The 14,501-nt window shown below is 42.2% G+C and overlaps 1 protein-coding gene across 3 annotated transcripts in view; it reads left to right on the top strand.

Moving 5' to 3' along the window:
- Window positions 1–14,501, top strand: part of Sh3rf1 (SH3 domain containing ring finger 1) — a 158,182-nt gene that overhangs the window by 109,194 nt on the left and 34,487 nt on the right. For all 3 annotated transcript variants that reach the window (XM_055597891.1, XM_055597889.1, XM_055597890.1), the window contains exon 5: window positions 10,814–11,116. In XM_055597891.1, the coding sequence (XP_055453866.1) occupies window positions 10,814–11,116 (303 nt within the window). The remainder of the gene's footprint in view (window positions 1–10,813; window positions 11,117–14,501) is intronic.

The following is a 14,501-nucleotide window of genomic DNA, read 5'->3' as shown; positions in this document are numbered from 1 at the left end:
TTATTTTGTTAAAGCCTTTCTCTAGAGAATAATATTAGCAGAAGGGCACAGTAATAGTCTTTAATCTAATAATCAAAGAGTTGATTGAAATATATAAAAAGATTTTTCTATCATTTATATTTTTGATGTTTTTTTTCCACTTAACCTTAAAAAGAATAATAAATGTTTATAAAGAAATTTAGGGAAATTTTTAGAAAGTTGGAAGGAGAATTACGGTATTGATTAGTGTCCAAGTTTTCTGTTGTAATTCAGAACTCAGCTTAATTTTATAAGTGAAATTTAGAGATATTGTTGAGAAATCAATAAGGGAGAATTAGTATGTTCTTAGCACCATCTCTCTTGCTCAGCCCTGACTGACTGGGTACCTTGGGTCTGATCTGGGGAGCTTTATTTCCGTAGGCACTGCAGGCCACATCCCCTGGTGTTGTTACGGTACCCACCTCACATATGGTGCTTTTGTTTCTGCTGAAATGGCGGAAGGAAAGTGAGCACTGGTTCCTGGAATAGAGACAAGACAATGTGCTGCCTTCTGGGGTGCTTTTTCCCATAGGTTCTGTGAGCTCCACTGGCAGCTCCTTAGTTGATAGGGCAGGGCTCCCCATCATGGGTTTTTGGTGAGCTTATATACTGCAGCTCATGTTCCTTGTGTGATTCAACACCCTCCTTCTAATTCAGGAGTTTCCCATCAGGAGAACATCCAGGGATGGAGAGTCCAGAGAGATCAGTTAGGGCTGATTTGAGTTTTCAGTGCATGAATGAACAGTTGGTGAGACCCTGGGCAGTTTTATAGAACATACAATTGCACATCTCCTGGTGAGCCTCAATCAGAGCCTTGAGATGATGACCAAATGTTGTGTTGGATATTCGCCACAATTCCCCCAAAGGACCCCCAGATTCTTCTCCTGGACATTCCCCTGCAGGGATAGGGGCACAAGCCAAGTTTTGCTGCTTGTTCTAGAGACATGCTTTGAAATCACTGGCTTACATACCTGGCATGTTTTTTTGTCCATGTACCTATAGAAAATAACCATTTCTTCAAGATCCGAGTAGATTCAGTCGGTTCTTAGAAAGCCTTTCTTTCTAATTCTTCCATACAACAAAAATACATTATATAAAACCCAATTCAAACAGCCCTTTCCTCATGCCACTTCCATAATCCTAAATTTGCACTATCCCGGAGGCCTGGCCTGGGCTACGGCTCTGGTAATGTGTGAGAACGATTCATTCTTTTCCTGACTCGATTGAGAATGCAGTCGCATACAGAATATTTTAACCATTGTACTCCCATACTACAGTCATAATCCAGAAAGCATGAAGAGGAAATGAGTAAGCCCCAGTGCACCACATAGAAAGCGAGATTAATATCTCTCCTTTTTTCTTCATTGAGTTTTAATGGTATGACATTGTTTTGTCGTGTAATTGTAATCCATTGCCAATAATCAATGGATTTTTCTTGTAACTAACTAAGAAGTAGTAAGTAGGTAAATGATAACATTTATTTTTAGACAACATTTACTTTTAGACAAGTGTCTAAAGAAAACTGAGGAACTGGTCTGTAAGCTGCCCTAGACTCTTGCCTTACTTGCTTCAGAGGGCGTGTGATAACTAGCCTTCAGTGGGACTCAAAACCACTATTATTGTCCAGCTTTGCTTAAGTGTGTAGAGATCTTTATTTTCATAAAAATATGAAAACATCCCAAGTTGTAGCATGTTGCTTTCAGAATGACTAATTCCTCGGCTTCAAAATCTGAGGTTGCCTTTGTTGTTTACAGAAAAATTACAAATTAGCCAAAGCCATAGTATTTTGATATATGTTCAACTTTGTTCTTAAAATAGATTTGTTATGTTGTCATATACATTCTAAATATTGCCAGCAAGTGAGGCTTTACTAAGCAAGGCAGATTCTGTTTACTGTCATATGCAGAAGACCTGAGTGGATTCTTCCTATTTTCTGGGCATTTGTGTGCATGTGTTGTGTATAGATGGCTTACAGAGCCATTGTGATGGTAAAGTAATTGGGAGAAAACTCTTCTCCAGAGAAATGCTCCAGAAAATTTTTTCTCCTAAGTGTTGTAAAACAGTGTTATGTTTTTATAAATCCCATCAGTGCACATCCTGTTCAAGGCATCTCTGGGAGCCACCAAGCCGTGGACAAATGGGCTGTTTCGGTGGTCGCCACTCTTGGTCTTTCATAATCACCCTTCCTCCTCCACCCCATACATCTCCACTGTATGCACTCGCACTGTAGGACTCTAGGACATGGCCAGTGCTCGCGCACTGATTTATTAACTGAGCACACGGTACTGTGGGGTTTCTGTCTGTGTGCCATTTCTCATTGACCAGATCTTACTTAGAATGTAATGGCAATTCCATGCTCATTACCTCTTGGGATAACGGCATTTCCACTGTTGTATTCCGATGTCTGGTAATGAGGTTCTGGAAAATAAAATGCATTATTGGAATGGATCTCTTGGTTAATAGGTGTTTCTGATTTATGATGTGTATACGTATATAAAATAGAAATACGTGCAAGACAGCGTGCATTGCCAGTTCCTAAAGGACAGGGATATCAACTGATCTCACCCTTAAAGCTGTGTATTGGCCTCTCTTCCTAGCACTGTGATTATTTGTGGGTGCATTGCTTCAGAACTGTGGGTGCCAGTACCTCCCGAGTCTTAAACTGGGCTTTGGGGCTGTACTTGCCTCTGTCTTGTAAGCTCTTCTGTGGTTTGACTGGGAGCTGCTTCCCCTGTTGTGAACTTGCTGTCTCCCCCAGGCCTTTCATCCACTAGGAATCTGATCACATCATTTATCTTTTCTGCTAGGCATGCCACTTATTTTCTTTCCCTTGTTTCCTCCTTAATGTGGGAATGTGATCTGCCTTTGGCTCTCCTGAAAAATCTATTAACTTGATTACACTCACCTCTTTCCTTTTTTTTTTTTCCTTGTCATAATGCTCCAAAGATCCTCTCAGCTCTTCGCTTGCTTGTCTCTGTAGTTAGTTCTTGGCTCCTCCAGGTCTGAAATCATCATCTCCATTGTCACTAACTCCTTTTCTTAGCTCTTTGTTCTTCTGTCCCCTGAATAATATCTGCTGCTATTCTCAATCTCCTTTTTGACCATTGCCCTTTTCATTTCTAGGGTGTTGGTTTGGTGTTTGGGTGGGAACACATAGCAAGATCTTCTGTTAGTCCGAGACCCTGAGCACCTTGTAGTCTTCTTTTTATAGCCACTATTTTCTTCTCCCTGCTTCCCTAAGTCAGAGACCACCCAAGTCTAACCCCCAGATGCCTTTCATGCTTGACCTGCAAATGGTTTTGTTATAACTGCTTGGTCAGGTATAGAATCAGGGCATTTTTCTTGAAGCTCATTCTCTAGCTTTCTTTTTTCAAAATAGAAAATCAGCTGACAGTGCTAAGCAGTTGCTCTACAAAGGCTCGCATGCTCTCCCGGGGTCACCACACCTGTCCATCACTCAGGGTTAGTCTGTCTGGCCTTTATTGACCCACCTGCCTGTGCTCTGCAGACAGTGGATGTGGATCTTCTAGCCTTAGTGTTAGGAACCTGTTCTGCTCCCAACTCCTTTTTTTCTAATGAGTCAGAGGGGTGTGTCCCTCTCTCCCATCCAGTGCTATGCCTGGCTTATAATAGTCACTCAAAAAAAGAAAAAAAATCACGACACCATGAATCCAAGTCTCCATTTGTTCTGAGTCTAGTCACTCATGGCCCAGGGCCTCTAAACCTGACTCAGGGGTCTGCCTATTGAGTATACTGAGAGGACATTTTTGTTTGGTGTGAGGAACAGTATAGCCCTACTTCGTGTTACATAAGAGAAATCGGAGGCATGTACAGAAAAAGTGACTTGCCCGAGGCGACAGAGTAAGTGACTGGTAAAAGCTTGGACTCTTAGTCATTAGAATAATACTTATTTGGACTGGATTTTACAAGTTGCAAAGCATGTTAGCCTATACTCATTTCTGTGTGAGCCACTCAGGAGTGATGCTCCCTTTATTTATACAGTTAAGAAAACTGAAGTCAGGACAGGTAAGTAGTGACTCAAGGTGACTCAGCCATCGAGGACTGAGACCTGACCCTAGGCTAACCTGTTTGACTTCAAGTTCAAGGTTCTTCCTCCTTCACCCCGCCTAAACTCAAATTTGTTTTAGGTGCTTTAAAGGCATGTATCTTTCCTTTATACCTTCCCATTAGAATCAGAAAGCTGAAAAGAAGAATTCTGATTTATTTATTTATCTTGGCCTAATAAAAGTGAGGGTCCTCCTGATGAGCGAGGAGCTGCTCACTGCCGTTTGTGCCTCCCCCTGGAGGGGTGTCAGTCGTTCTGCGAAGCCCCTCTCCCTGGCAGGATGCAGGAGGTTTGTCATCACCTCTGCTTGTGGTGCCACTGCTTGCATGAGTGCTTCTTGACTTAGGATCTCCAGGGCTCAGCGAGCTTCAGAACTGTGGGTGTTGAGGGGTCGGGGTTAGCTCATGAGCTATTAGAAGACAGCTCCCTATGGCATGCATGGCCTCTTTCCCCTTAGGAGATTTCAAGGGGCTGGAGCTGAGGTACTGTCCACACACATCACTGCGGAGCAAGTGGAAGTGTGGCCAGTGCATACAGACATGGCATGTGAATACTGCTGCACCTCACTTTCAAAGATGTAGGCCCATTTCAGGATTGAAAGCAGGCCCTTGCACAGTCCTGGTTTGTATTAGTTATGTGTTGCAGTGATAATATTTTGTTTATATTTGGGCTAGATAAACTATATTATAAAATATCTGATAGTTTTTTTATTATTCTAAATGTAACTATTTGGAACATTTAAATTATCTATAAAATTTATATTATACTTAAGTTGCCCGGTGCTGGCCTAGAGACAGACCTCCCTTCTTTTGATAATTCTAAGAGACGTTTTTCTTATTCATCACAAAAATCTGTAGAGCGTGAATGGTGTTCTCGCCTAGAGTAGGACAATTTTATAAAACTCACAAGTAATCAGTCTTGTATTGTACATGAAGGTTGAGTTTGCTTTTTATGCGTGGGCAAGCCAAACACAAGAACTTACTACCCACATTGGAGGGAGTGCGTAGAAGACCGACGATGATCTGAACTCCTCATGCAGTCACTTCAGGAGCGTCTGCAGAGGACAGCCCTGTGAGGCCAGTATTGTCATTTCTTCTGAGACATTGGAAGTGGCCTTGAGTTTCCATCTTGGTTTTTCTAGAGAGTCAGGCCCGTGTGGGGAAGAAACCCTGGGCGTAGAAATTTGCTGCCAGGGTGAAGGGCTGCATTTACAACCTGGCTTTAGAAAGGCCATGTTTCACAGCAGAGAGGGAAGGGTAGGTTGTTAGTTCGGCAGCGTCGCGACAACTGCTGGGCTGTGTGAACTAAACCTGCTCCTGTCGCTGCCACATTCCAGACTTGCCCCTGTGGCTCTGCTGCTCAGCGACACATACGGAAGAAGAGGAAGGGCTGGTATTAAAACACTGGAAAAACTAGAGTTCTTTAAAAGAATTAACTTTGAGTTGTTTTTTTGTGTGTTTGTTTTTTGAGACTGTCTCATTGTGTACAGTAAATAGCAGTATATAGTTTGGCCTGGAACGCATTGAATAACCCCTCTAGCCTTTAACTTTAGCCTCCTGCTTTAGCCTCAGAGTGCTGGGATTGGAAGCCTGTAACACTATACCCAAATGTAATAAGAGAACTGGAGAGCATGATTTTTAGTTGAATATCTATGATAGAAAATATTGGTATATTTGGAGTATAAAATAAAACCTTATTTACAAAATAATAATAATATGGATCATTTACAAATGCACGTAAAAATTCACACATATTAAGTAAAGACTACATTAGTAATATAACAAAGAGTATTTAAAATGCAAATATAAAAAACCTAATACAACTATGAATAAAGTATGGAAATAGAAGACATTAAAAAAAAGGAAAAGATCTGTGTAATCTTATTAAGAAAAATAAGTACAAATTAAATGATATGAAATCGCTTCTTCCAACTACTAGAGACTTGATCAATGATTAATAAGGATAATATTTGGAAAACAAAGTGGTGAAAATTGGTACTTCTTTTGGTTCAAAGTGGCTTTTCTTTTAGAAAAGTTTTAGAAGTACACAGTAAAGTAACAATTTCAGGTTTAGGAGCTTACGTCATGGATTTGCTGCTAGAAGCATGTCAACAATATAGTAAATGCTGGTGTTTCCTCTCGATAGTGGAAAGCCAGGCCTGCTCCTGTGGTATGGGAAGATGCCCAGGAGCTGTTAAGGAACGGTGTGCTTTGCCTGGACTCCTGTGGTAAAGTAGATGCATATGTGGCCATAGTACTTAAAATCTGTAGAAGGTTGTGCTGTGAATTGTTACCCATAAATGCATCTGGAAAATGGATTGGAAGAGACAGGCGTTTTACCCCACAATACTCCATACCATTTGCTTCATTTTTAAAGATAATTGATTACCTTCTTGATCGTCTGAGACAGGCTCTCAGTCTTTAGTGCAGGCTAGCTTGGAAATGACTACATAGCTTGGCCTGGCCTTGAGCTTGTGACATTTCTCCTCCCAGAGTGCCCACTCCCTCCCCAGGGTCAGGACCACAGGTGTGAGCCACCAGGACTGGCTGGTTAATTATTTTTATGATACACTTTCAAAGTTTTATTTGCCTTTGGGAAGAAAAAAGTTCAGTAAGACTCTAGTGGGTTATAAATTACAATAGTTTCCCCTCACACCTACTGTTGTTGTATAATATCCAAAAGCTGGGGAGTTATTCTTGTAGAAAAGTGCTTGTGAAATAGTGACTATCAAAACTATTGCTCTTTCTGGGGGAGGGGGAGAGGGAGGTAATGCTGTGCTGTGCTTCAAAAGGCCATGTTCTGTTTAGCAAAGAAGTCAGCCATACACAAGTAAGTTTTAATATTGCCTAGGATGTTTTGTTTTTAGTAACATTATTTTTATCAGTATTTCCTCCTTGACTTACTGGAGGCTCTTCCTCAAAAACATAAATAAAAAGGCTGGGAATCTAGTACAGTGGGACAGAACTTGCCTAGGGTGTAAGGCCCAGCATTCAATCCCTAGCTCCACAAAAGTAAATAAATTAGTAAAATAATAGAAAAAAAATGTAAAAGGTCATGAGAAATTAAAGACCAGGAAATTTCTTTGGACCCTTCCATTTAGCTCTAGAATGCTGAGTTTATTTTTCGTCCAATGTAAGTCTTATGAGAGGCCTTTACCATGTGCCAAAAAGAAGGTCTTGTAGGGCACACATTTGTTTGGCGGGTCATGAGTGCACTTTCAACTTTAAAGGTCACGGCAAGATAAATGTCAAAGGAACCCCACGCCCACTGAGCTCAGGCAAACATTCTTAAATTTTATCAAAATTCCATTAAAAGTTGTCAGATCCTTGGCTCCCTGTTGTTACAAAGGTTAAGTTATACTTGCAACAGAAGGCTTTTTAACTTTCTGCCAGATTTACCTAAAGCTCCACTCTCTAGCTTTTCACTTTCTTCCCCTGGAATTTAGAAAAAAAAAAAAAAAAAAAAAAGCAAGGAGCCGTGCTATTAATAACAACCTCTGCTGTTTCAAAAATATCTAAATTAGCTTTTTTTTTAATCTAAAGTAATTTTAAGGGATGACAACATATTGCTAACAAACATTGCTGTCATGTGTTAAAATGGAATGCAGAGGAAGGACACAAGGCTGTTTAAAGGACTAGAAATGAAACAGGAAATTGGGCTATGTCCCTTTAAAGTGAGAGAGTTAAAAGAGACATTAAAGTTGTTGGCTTCCTTTTATTTACTCACTGGTCAGTGAGAGAAGGTGGGATCAGTTCCTGAACAATGGCTACCTTGGGCACAGAGTTGACCAACAGCTGTGCCAGCGCTAGAATTATGGTCCTTTGCCACTTGACTAATTCAGCCACACCCTGCTGGCTCTGCCTGCACATTGGTGCTCATGCAAACAACTGTATTATTCTATGGAAGGGTTTGTGCCCACGAACAATGCAGATTAGTCCTGCTGTGTTGTTCTTCATAGGCAAGAATCTGTTGGAAGGGGGGAGGGAGAAAAGTTGATGGACACGTATAGAATTAAACGCATAGTGGGTCTTTACCACAATTAACAAGAAAGAGCATCTGCTTCGTCAAGTAACAAGGTTGAACTGCAGAAAGTGCATTGTTGAACCAAAGCTGCCAGATGTAAGAAGTTACAGAAATCACACCCATTGTTTTTACGTCAGTGTATAAACTCCTTCCGACCATTTTTCTCCATCGGTAAGCATCGAGCAATTTACTCAGTCTGTGGCGCTCTCAAGTTGTGCTTACTTCAGGGAGGGTAGATGTGTATTGAGACAGAAGAGGAGGGGCTCAGGCTTGTTTTCATGACAAACCAGCAAGGCATTTGTATCAGGGCACAGCATACAGGTACCAACAACGTTAACGCAGTGCTGAGTGTCTCTGACACTTGGTTAGGTATAATCCTGACAAGATTATGGTAATATTTTATAATATTTCAAAACAGGTGGTCAGGCAAGATAGCTCAGTAGGTAGAGGTATTTGCCACCAAGCCTGATGACCTGAGTCTGATCACAGGACCCACAAGTTTGAAGGATAGAATCAAGTCCTACAAGTTGTTCTCTGACCTTCACTAATAGACCTTGACATCTGTACATAGATAGCCACCGTGTATAGCCACCCACATATACAGGCAAAATATATAAATGTGTAAACAGGTGTATTTAAAAGAACATGTGCAGCTAATGGAGCCTACGGTTTGGCCCCAGAATTCATTTAAACGTGTTATCAAATAGATGCATTAGTTTCCTGTTTTTGTTTTGTTTTGTTTTCGGCTCCTGTGAGAAATAAATCTCTAGTTTATCCCCTGTTTTTTACACAACAGAACAGGCATGCAGAGCTGATTTTTCAGACCCTGTTGTGCTATGTAGGTTGCTTAGAGGATTTGTGGTATAGGGATGGAGATAGTGGGCACACAGAAGAAGCCTCTTCCATATCGATTGCTTCTGCTTTGCTGGGGCCACTGCCTTGCCTTACGTTGCCTTGCCTTACCTTTCATATGAGTCCTGGGCTTGGAGTGGGAAGAAAAGTAACTCTTTAGATTGCTTGGCTGTGCAGTCTGCTTGCCTGGCCCACGGGGTTTGTGTGCGTTCACAGGTGCTCTTTCTCTCCCTCTCACTCTAAGAGGCCTGGCCCACGGGGTTTATGGAAGTTCACTGGTGCTCTCTCTGTCTCTCTCTCAGAGCTGTGTCTCCCATCAGAATAACCGCCATCACATTGTTTCTTTGGGGCTTTTGATTCTCTTCTGCCCCAACCCTGAAGACGAAGATACTAGATCAGAGTAGGATTTACAAATTGTGGATTTCCTGACCAAATGCCACTATAATGCTCTAAGCGGGTCTCCATTTTACAATGTGCTTTTACCCTTAAACACATCAAATTCATGTCTTTATCATCTTCTTCTTCCTGCCACTCATCTACTTGTTGGTAAGGTGTGGCTGCCTATTCGGTATTTTATCCCATGAACACTCTTTTTCAAAGGCTAAAGAAGAGATGCTTATTTTTGAAAAAGGTTTGTCTTGCTAATTATGTCAGGCAGTCCACCTGGCCTTGAGTCTCCAGGGAGCCACAGGAGCAAATTGCCAGTTGATTTACAGTCATCTGCAGAAGCACTGGGCTGCCAGGCCACAGCTAGTGCTGTTTTGTGGCTGTGGAAAGCAGGTTTTATTTACCCTTTAAATATTGACCAGTAGGATTTCTCTTTCCTAGACGAGAAGACATGGTTTGAGCAGTTGAGATGGATAGAAAAAAGACATTAGATGATGTTACCTTGTGTAAAGCTGTTTGTTTCAGGGCTCAGTAGAATGTTGGGGAGACCTCCCTTGTCTCTATTAGTATGCTTCAGGAGTGTGTGGCTTGTTTAAAGTTCCCTGTATTTTATCTCAGCATTTTTGTGCACTTCATAGTTTTCTCATCCTAGGAGTTTCTAATATATGCAGGCTTTTATCATCGAGGCCTTTCCGGAAATGTTTTGTTTTACCTCAGGGAAAAGAGAAGGCTAATGTTCTCTCCCTTCCTGCTGATCTTATCAGCCCAGCACACACAGTTTGTCCCTGTGCCCTCAGTGAACACGGGGACTTCAGATAGACCAAATTAGCATGCCAGTGGACTTGAATTTCAGCTCTTACCTTGCTGTGGTTTTGAGCACATGTGTTGATAACTGAAGGAATGTCTGGGGAAGTAAAAAAAAAAAAAAAAAAAAAAAAAACTGGCAAGGACTTCAACAACTTTTGTGAGATTCCCCAAAAAACATACAGATTAAAGCAAGGTGAGTTAACTTGTTTGGGGCTGCACACTTCAGTATTGCACATTTTATTTATTATTATTTATTTATTATTTATTTGCTGGTACCAAACTCATCAGTTGTTGTTACAGGGTTCAGCTCTGAGCCAGACATTATTGGGGATGAATACTTAAGATACCCTTTTCATTGCTCCTTTCTCAATTTTATCGGTGCGCTGAAGTCTTTTATTACTAGCGAATGCCAAAATTAAGTACACAAACACACGCACACACTTCTAAGAAACGTGACTACTTTTCAGTTTCACGTTGAAACTCTTTATTCTTCATTCGATCTACAGATCCCGTTATGACGACATCTTGCGTGGAAGAAATGTAACTTGCACTTGCAAATGCTAACATGGTAGCTCTGAATTATAGATTAAAGCGCTTGGAAGAGAGGATTCTCACTGAACCCCTGAGAAAGGCCTGTCTGACGCTGTGTTGCTTTTGCAGTTTAACTCAGCTGCCAAGCAGCTGATAGAGTGGGACAAGCCTCCCGTGCCAGGAGTAGACGCCGCAGAATGCCCCTCGGCGACAGCGCAGAGCAGCGCTGCCTCGAAGCACTCCGACACCAAGAAGAACACCAGGAAGCGACACTCCTTCACCTCCCTCACCATGGCCAACAAGTCTTCCCAGGCGTCCCAAAACCGCCACTCCATGGAGATCAGCCCACCCGTGCTCATCAGCTCCAGCAACCCCACAGCCGCGGCACGCATTAGCGAACTGTCCGGGCTCTCCTGCAGCGCCCCGTCTCAGGTACAGGGGAGGCAGGGTGAGCTGTGGAAGCCAGGGCCCTGGCCCGCGGGAAAACGGCTGGAGACATAGCTTTCCTTGTTCTCTTCTTTACGTTTGCCTTAGTTACTTTCTCACTACTGGCATGAACATGTGACCAAAGGGACTTGAGGGAGAAAAGGTCGATTTTGGCTTGCCCTTAACAGAGATACGGTCGCTTGTGATGAGAAGCCACAACAGCAGGCGGGGAAGGCACCGCCCCAAAGCAGGAGGCTGAGTAGGCACAGTGCATCCATGCGCAGGAAGCGTAGTGAGCAGGATGTGGTCTCCAGCTACCAAGCCTCAAGCCCTGCGCTCCCAGTGTTCCGTTCCCTCCAGCACTGGCCTCCTAACGATGCCATAACTTTTCCCAACAGCACCTCAGCCAGGGACCAACTGTTCCAACAGGAGCCTCTGGGGCACATTTCATAACCAAAGCACAACAGTCTTAGAAGTAGAAAAAAACGGAGGAAAGAACGCTAGCTTCAGTGTATTATCCTCAAACTAAGGATTCAGAAGCAGTATTGGAAACTACAGACCGTGTGAAATAATGTTATCAATTGCACAACGTTCACTCAGGTTCACAAAACTTCATAGTGCTGCACACTTTCTCTGTTCTCACCCACAGTACTCAGTCTGATGCTCACAATATCTGGAGCTCCTCACACCTTGGTGCTTATGTTTTCCATCCAAATAACAGAGCAAGAAGAGAAAGGATAGAAAGAAATGTTCAACTTATAAATTGACCTTGCAATTTTAAAAGGTCCTTAACTCATCAAGATTTTGAACTGCCTTAAAGTGTGGCCGCATGTTTTTATGTGTTAAAAATGGATGTCCTGATTGCAAGCCTTCACTCATTAATTGGCAACTGATTGTTGGAGGTTTTACTATTAGACCCTTGGGGCACAGTGTGTAATGAGATACATAGGATACAGGCGTTCCTTATGAAGGCCTTATTCTGATCTACAGTGTAGGTCTAATTGTGGCCCTTTCCCATTGTGAAAAGACTATGTTATTATCCTCTTAGAGAACACTTGTATTTTGCTCAGCCTGGAGGTCAGAGAGCAGTGTCTGAAGCAGCCTGACGAAGCAGGAAGAATTCCCATGTAGGCTTATGTATCGTTTTATTTCATGCAGATTTTTTTCCCCACAGTGTAGCTTTGGCTTGTTTTCCCTTAAAATATAAAAATGAAATTACCATTAAAAGAAAAAAGTAAAAAAAAAAAATATATATATATATATATATATATATATATATATAATCCAGATCCTGAAGAAGCATATAAGGTTTAATAAGTGTCTGTATGTCATTGCAGACTAAAAGTTGGGCATTCATGGCTAATTTAATATATTACAAGTGGTTCTTGTTATTTATTTGGTTTGACATCTCTGGATTGACACAGCATGTCAGGAAATAAATGTATTTACTCTGAATTAGATTATTATTAGGTTTTTTTAAGGGGACTTCTCATTTATTTATTAACTTATTACAGATGATAAGGTTGTAGAACTTTTAATTTTAGTGAAGAAAAATAGAATGTTCGCAGATACATGAACATTAGTACAAGGAGGGTAGGGGAAGTTGTCATTGTGATCACTGATAACATCGCATATGGCACACACCAGCTAGCACTCAGATGCCTGTTCAATGGATGAGTTGCTTGGGAACTAGGTGGAGAGAGAAACCTGTCGTATAACCAATGGTCTCGTGAAAACAGGCTTGGTTTTTACATCAGAGCATGAAGCTGGATCGGAGGTCAGAGTACAAAGTGCCAAGTGAGAAGAACCGGGGGAGGCTCAGAACAGACCCTTGAGTACTGAAGAAGGGGGTTAGTAAAGAGCCACTGACAGAAAATAATTGTTTCTGAATGTGTTTGTGTTGCATGTGTGACACTAGGGACATTTTGCACGAGGTTTTCTTGATCCACTATCAAGCTGTGCGGCATGCTGACAGCACTGAACGGGAAGAGCTTTAAGAGAGGTGACTGTGGCTTTTCAGTAGTGGAGAAAGTTAAAGGAAAAGGGAGGTAGGCTGAGGGAGGGTTGTGTTTTACAGAGAACTCGGCAGTCAGGTGTCAATGTGACACTGTGACGCTGCCACACCACAGCTGGGGGCATAGGTTATGAAAGTGATGCTATTTTTGTTTTGAATTTGAGGAGTTTAGAAACAGGGCTCTTTCTGTTTTCTTGAAACAGTTTCAACAGTCCACCCCCTTCTGTAACCAGTTGGTTGTTTCGATGGTAGTGTGTCGCCTGGGGAGAAGTTATTTCTAGCAGAGGATGGGAGGTGTGTTTAGCGCTGTGCCGGGCTCTCCCGCTGAGGTTTACAGTAAACATCACTTATCTAGGGCGCCTTGCACTGTGGAGGGATCCTCAGCCCACAAGGAGGCTTTGAGTGTGTGCCGCCTGCTTGACAGGCACTTACAGTGGCCTTACATGGAGATGAGTACATGCGGGAAGGTGGCAAACCTTCAGACAGGCCTACCCCAAGAGCAACTGCCTCAGAATCTGTCTCTGCCGCTAGCACGATTTCTTCATTTCCTCACTCATGCTCACCTTTAGCTTCAATTTTCTTTCATTCTATTTTTTGTGCTCCTAATGTATTAGTTAGGGTTTGATTTGGTTACAATGATTAGAAACAAGAAGCAGCTGACATGAGCAGGACAGTTGTCATTTGTGTCTCTCAGCAGAATGAGAGTTCATAGACACAAACACAGGGGCAGTTGAGTGCTGGAATAATGGTACTTAGGAAATGGGACACCTTTGCCCTCACTTCTTCACCATGTGAAAAATCCATGTCCTCCTGCCTTAGACAATCACTTGAAGATCTCACTGTCATACCCAGAGTCAATTTATAAGTGACTGACATCCATAAAGCACATAAGAACATTTGGTCTGCCCCCGGCCATACCCATCATACCTCTGCTTGTGGCATCCTGAGGCATGATTGATAATGTCCAGTATTTCTGGGGCGTTTTTATATTGCCCTTGTCCTCAGGGGAAGCCCTTCCAATTGCTCCTGACTTCTTTCCCCAATTCATGCTGCTTCCCTATCTTTTTCTTGTACAGGAGACTGACTAATGTTTGTGGTTCCATGGGGTGACAAGGTACTGACCAACTGCACAGTCTCCGTGCACGCTGGAGGACAAGCCACCCCATCTGTTGGGATAGCTATTCTCTCTGAGTCTGCAGCAGACTCAGGTTGCACCCCACATTCTGCAGCTGTATCTGCCCTGCAACCTGAAATTGATCAAGTAATCAGCGGCAGTGAAATGACCTAAATAATTCAATTTCTTTCTAGTAAATTAATTTAAAGTAGTATCATGGATGACACCTTTGAAAACGGTTTAGCTAGACATCATTCCTTTAA

This window comes from Psammomys obesus, unplaced genomic scaffold (assembly GCF_907164565.1).
Source record: "Psammomys obesus unplaced genomic scaffold, mPsaObe1.curated_primary_1811, whole genome shotgun sequence".
Classification (NCBI taxonomy): Eukaryota; Metazoa; Chordata; class Mammalia; order Rodentia; family Muridae; genus Psammomys; species Psammomys obesus.
This window is presented reverse-complemented; position numbering and strand designations above follow the sequence as displayed.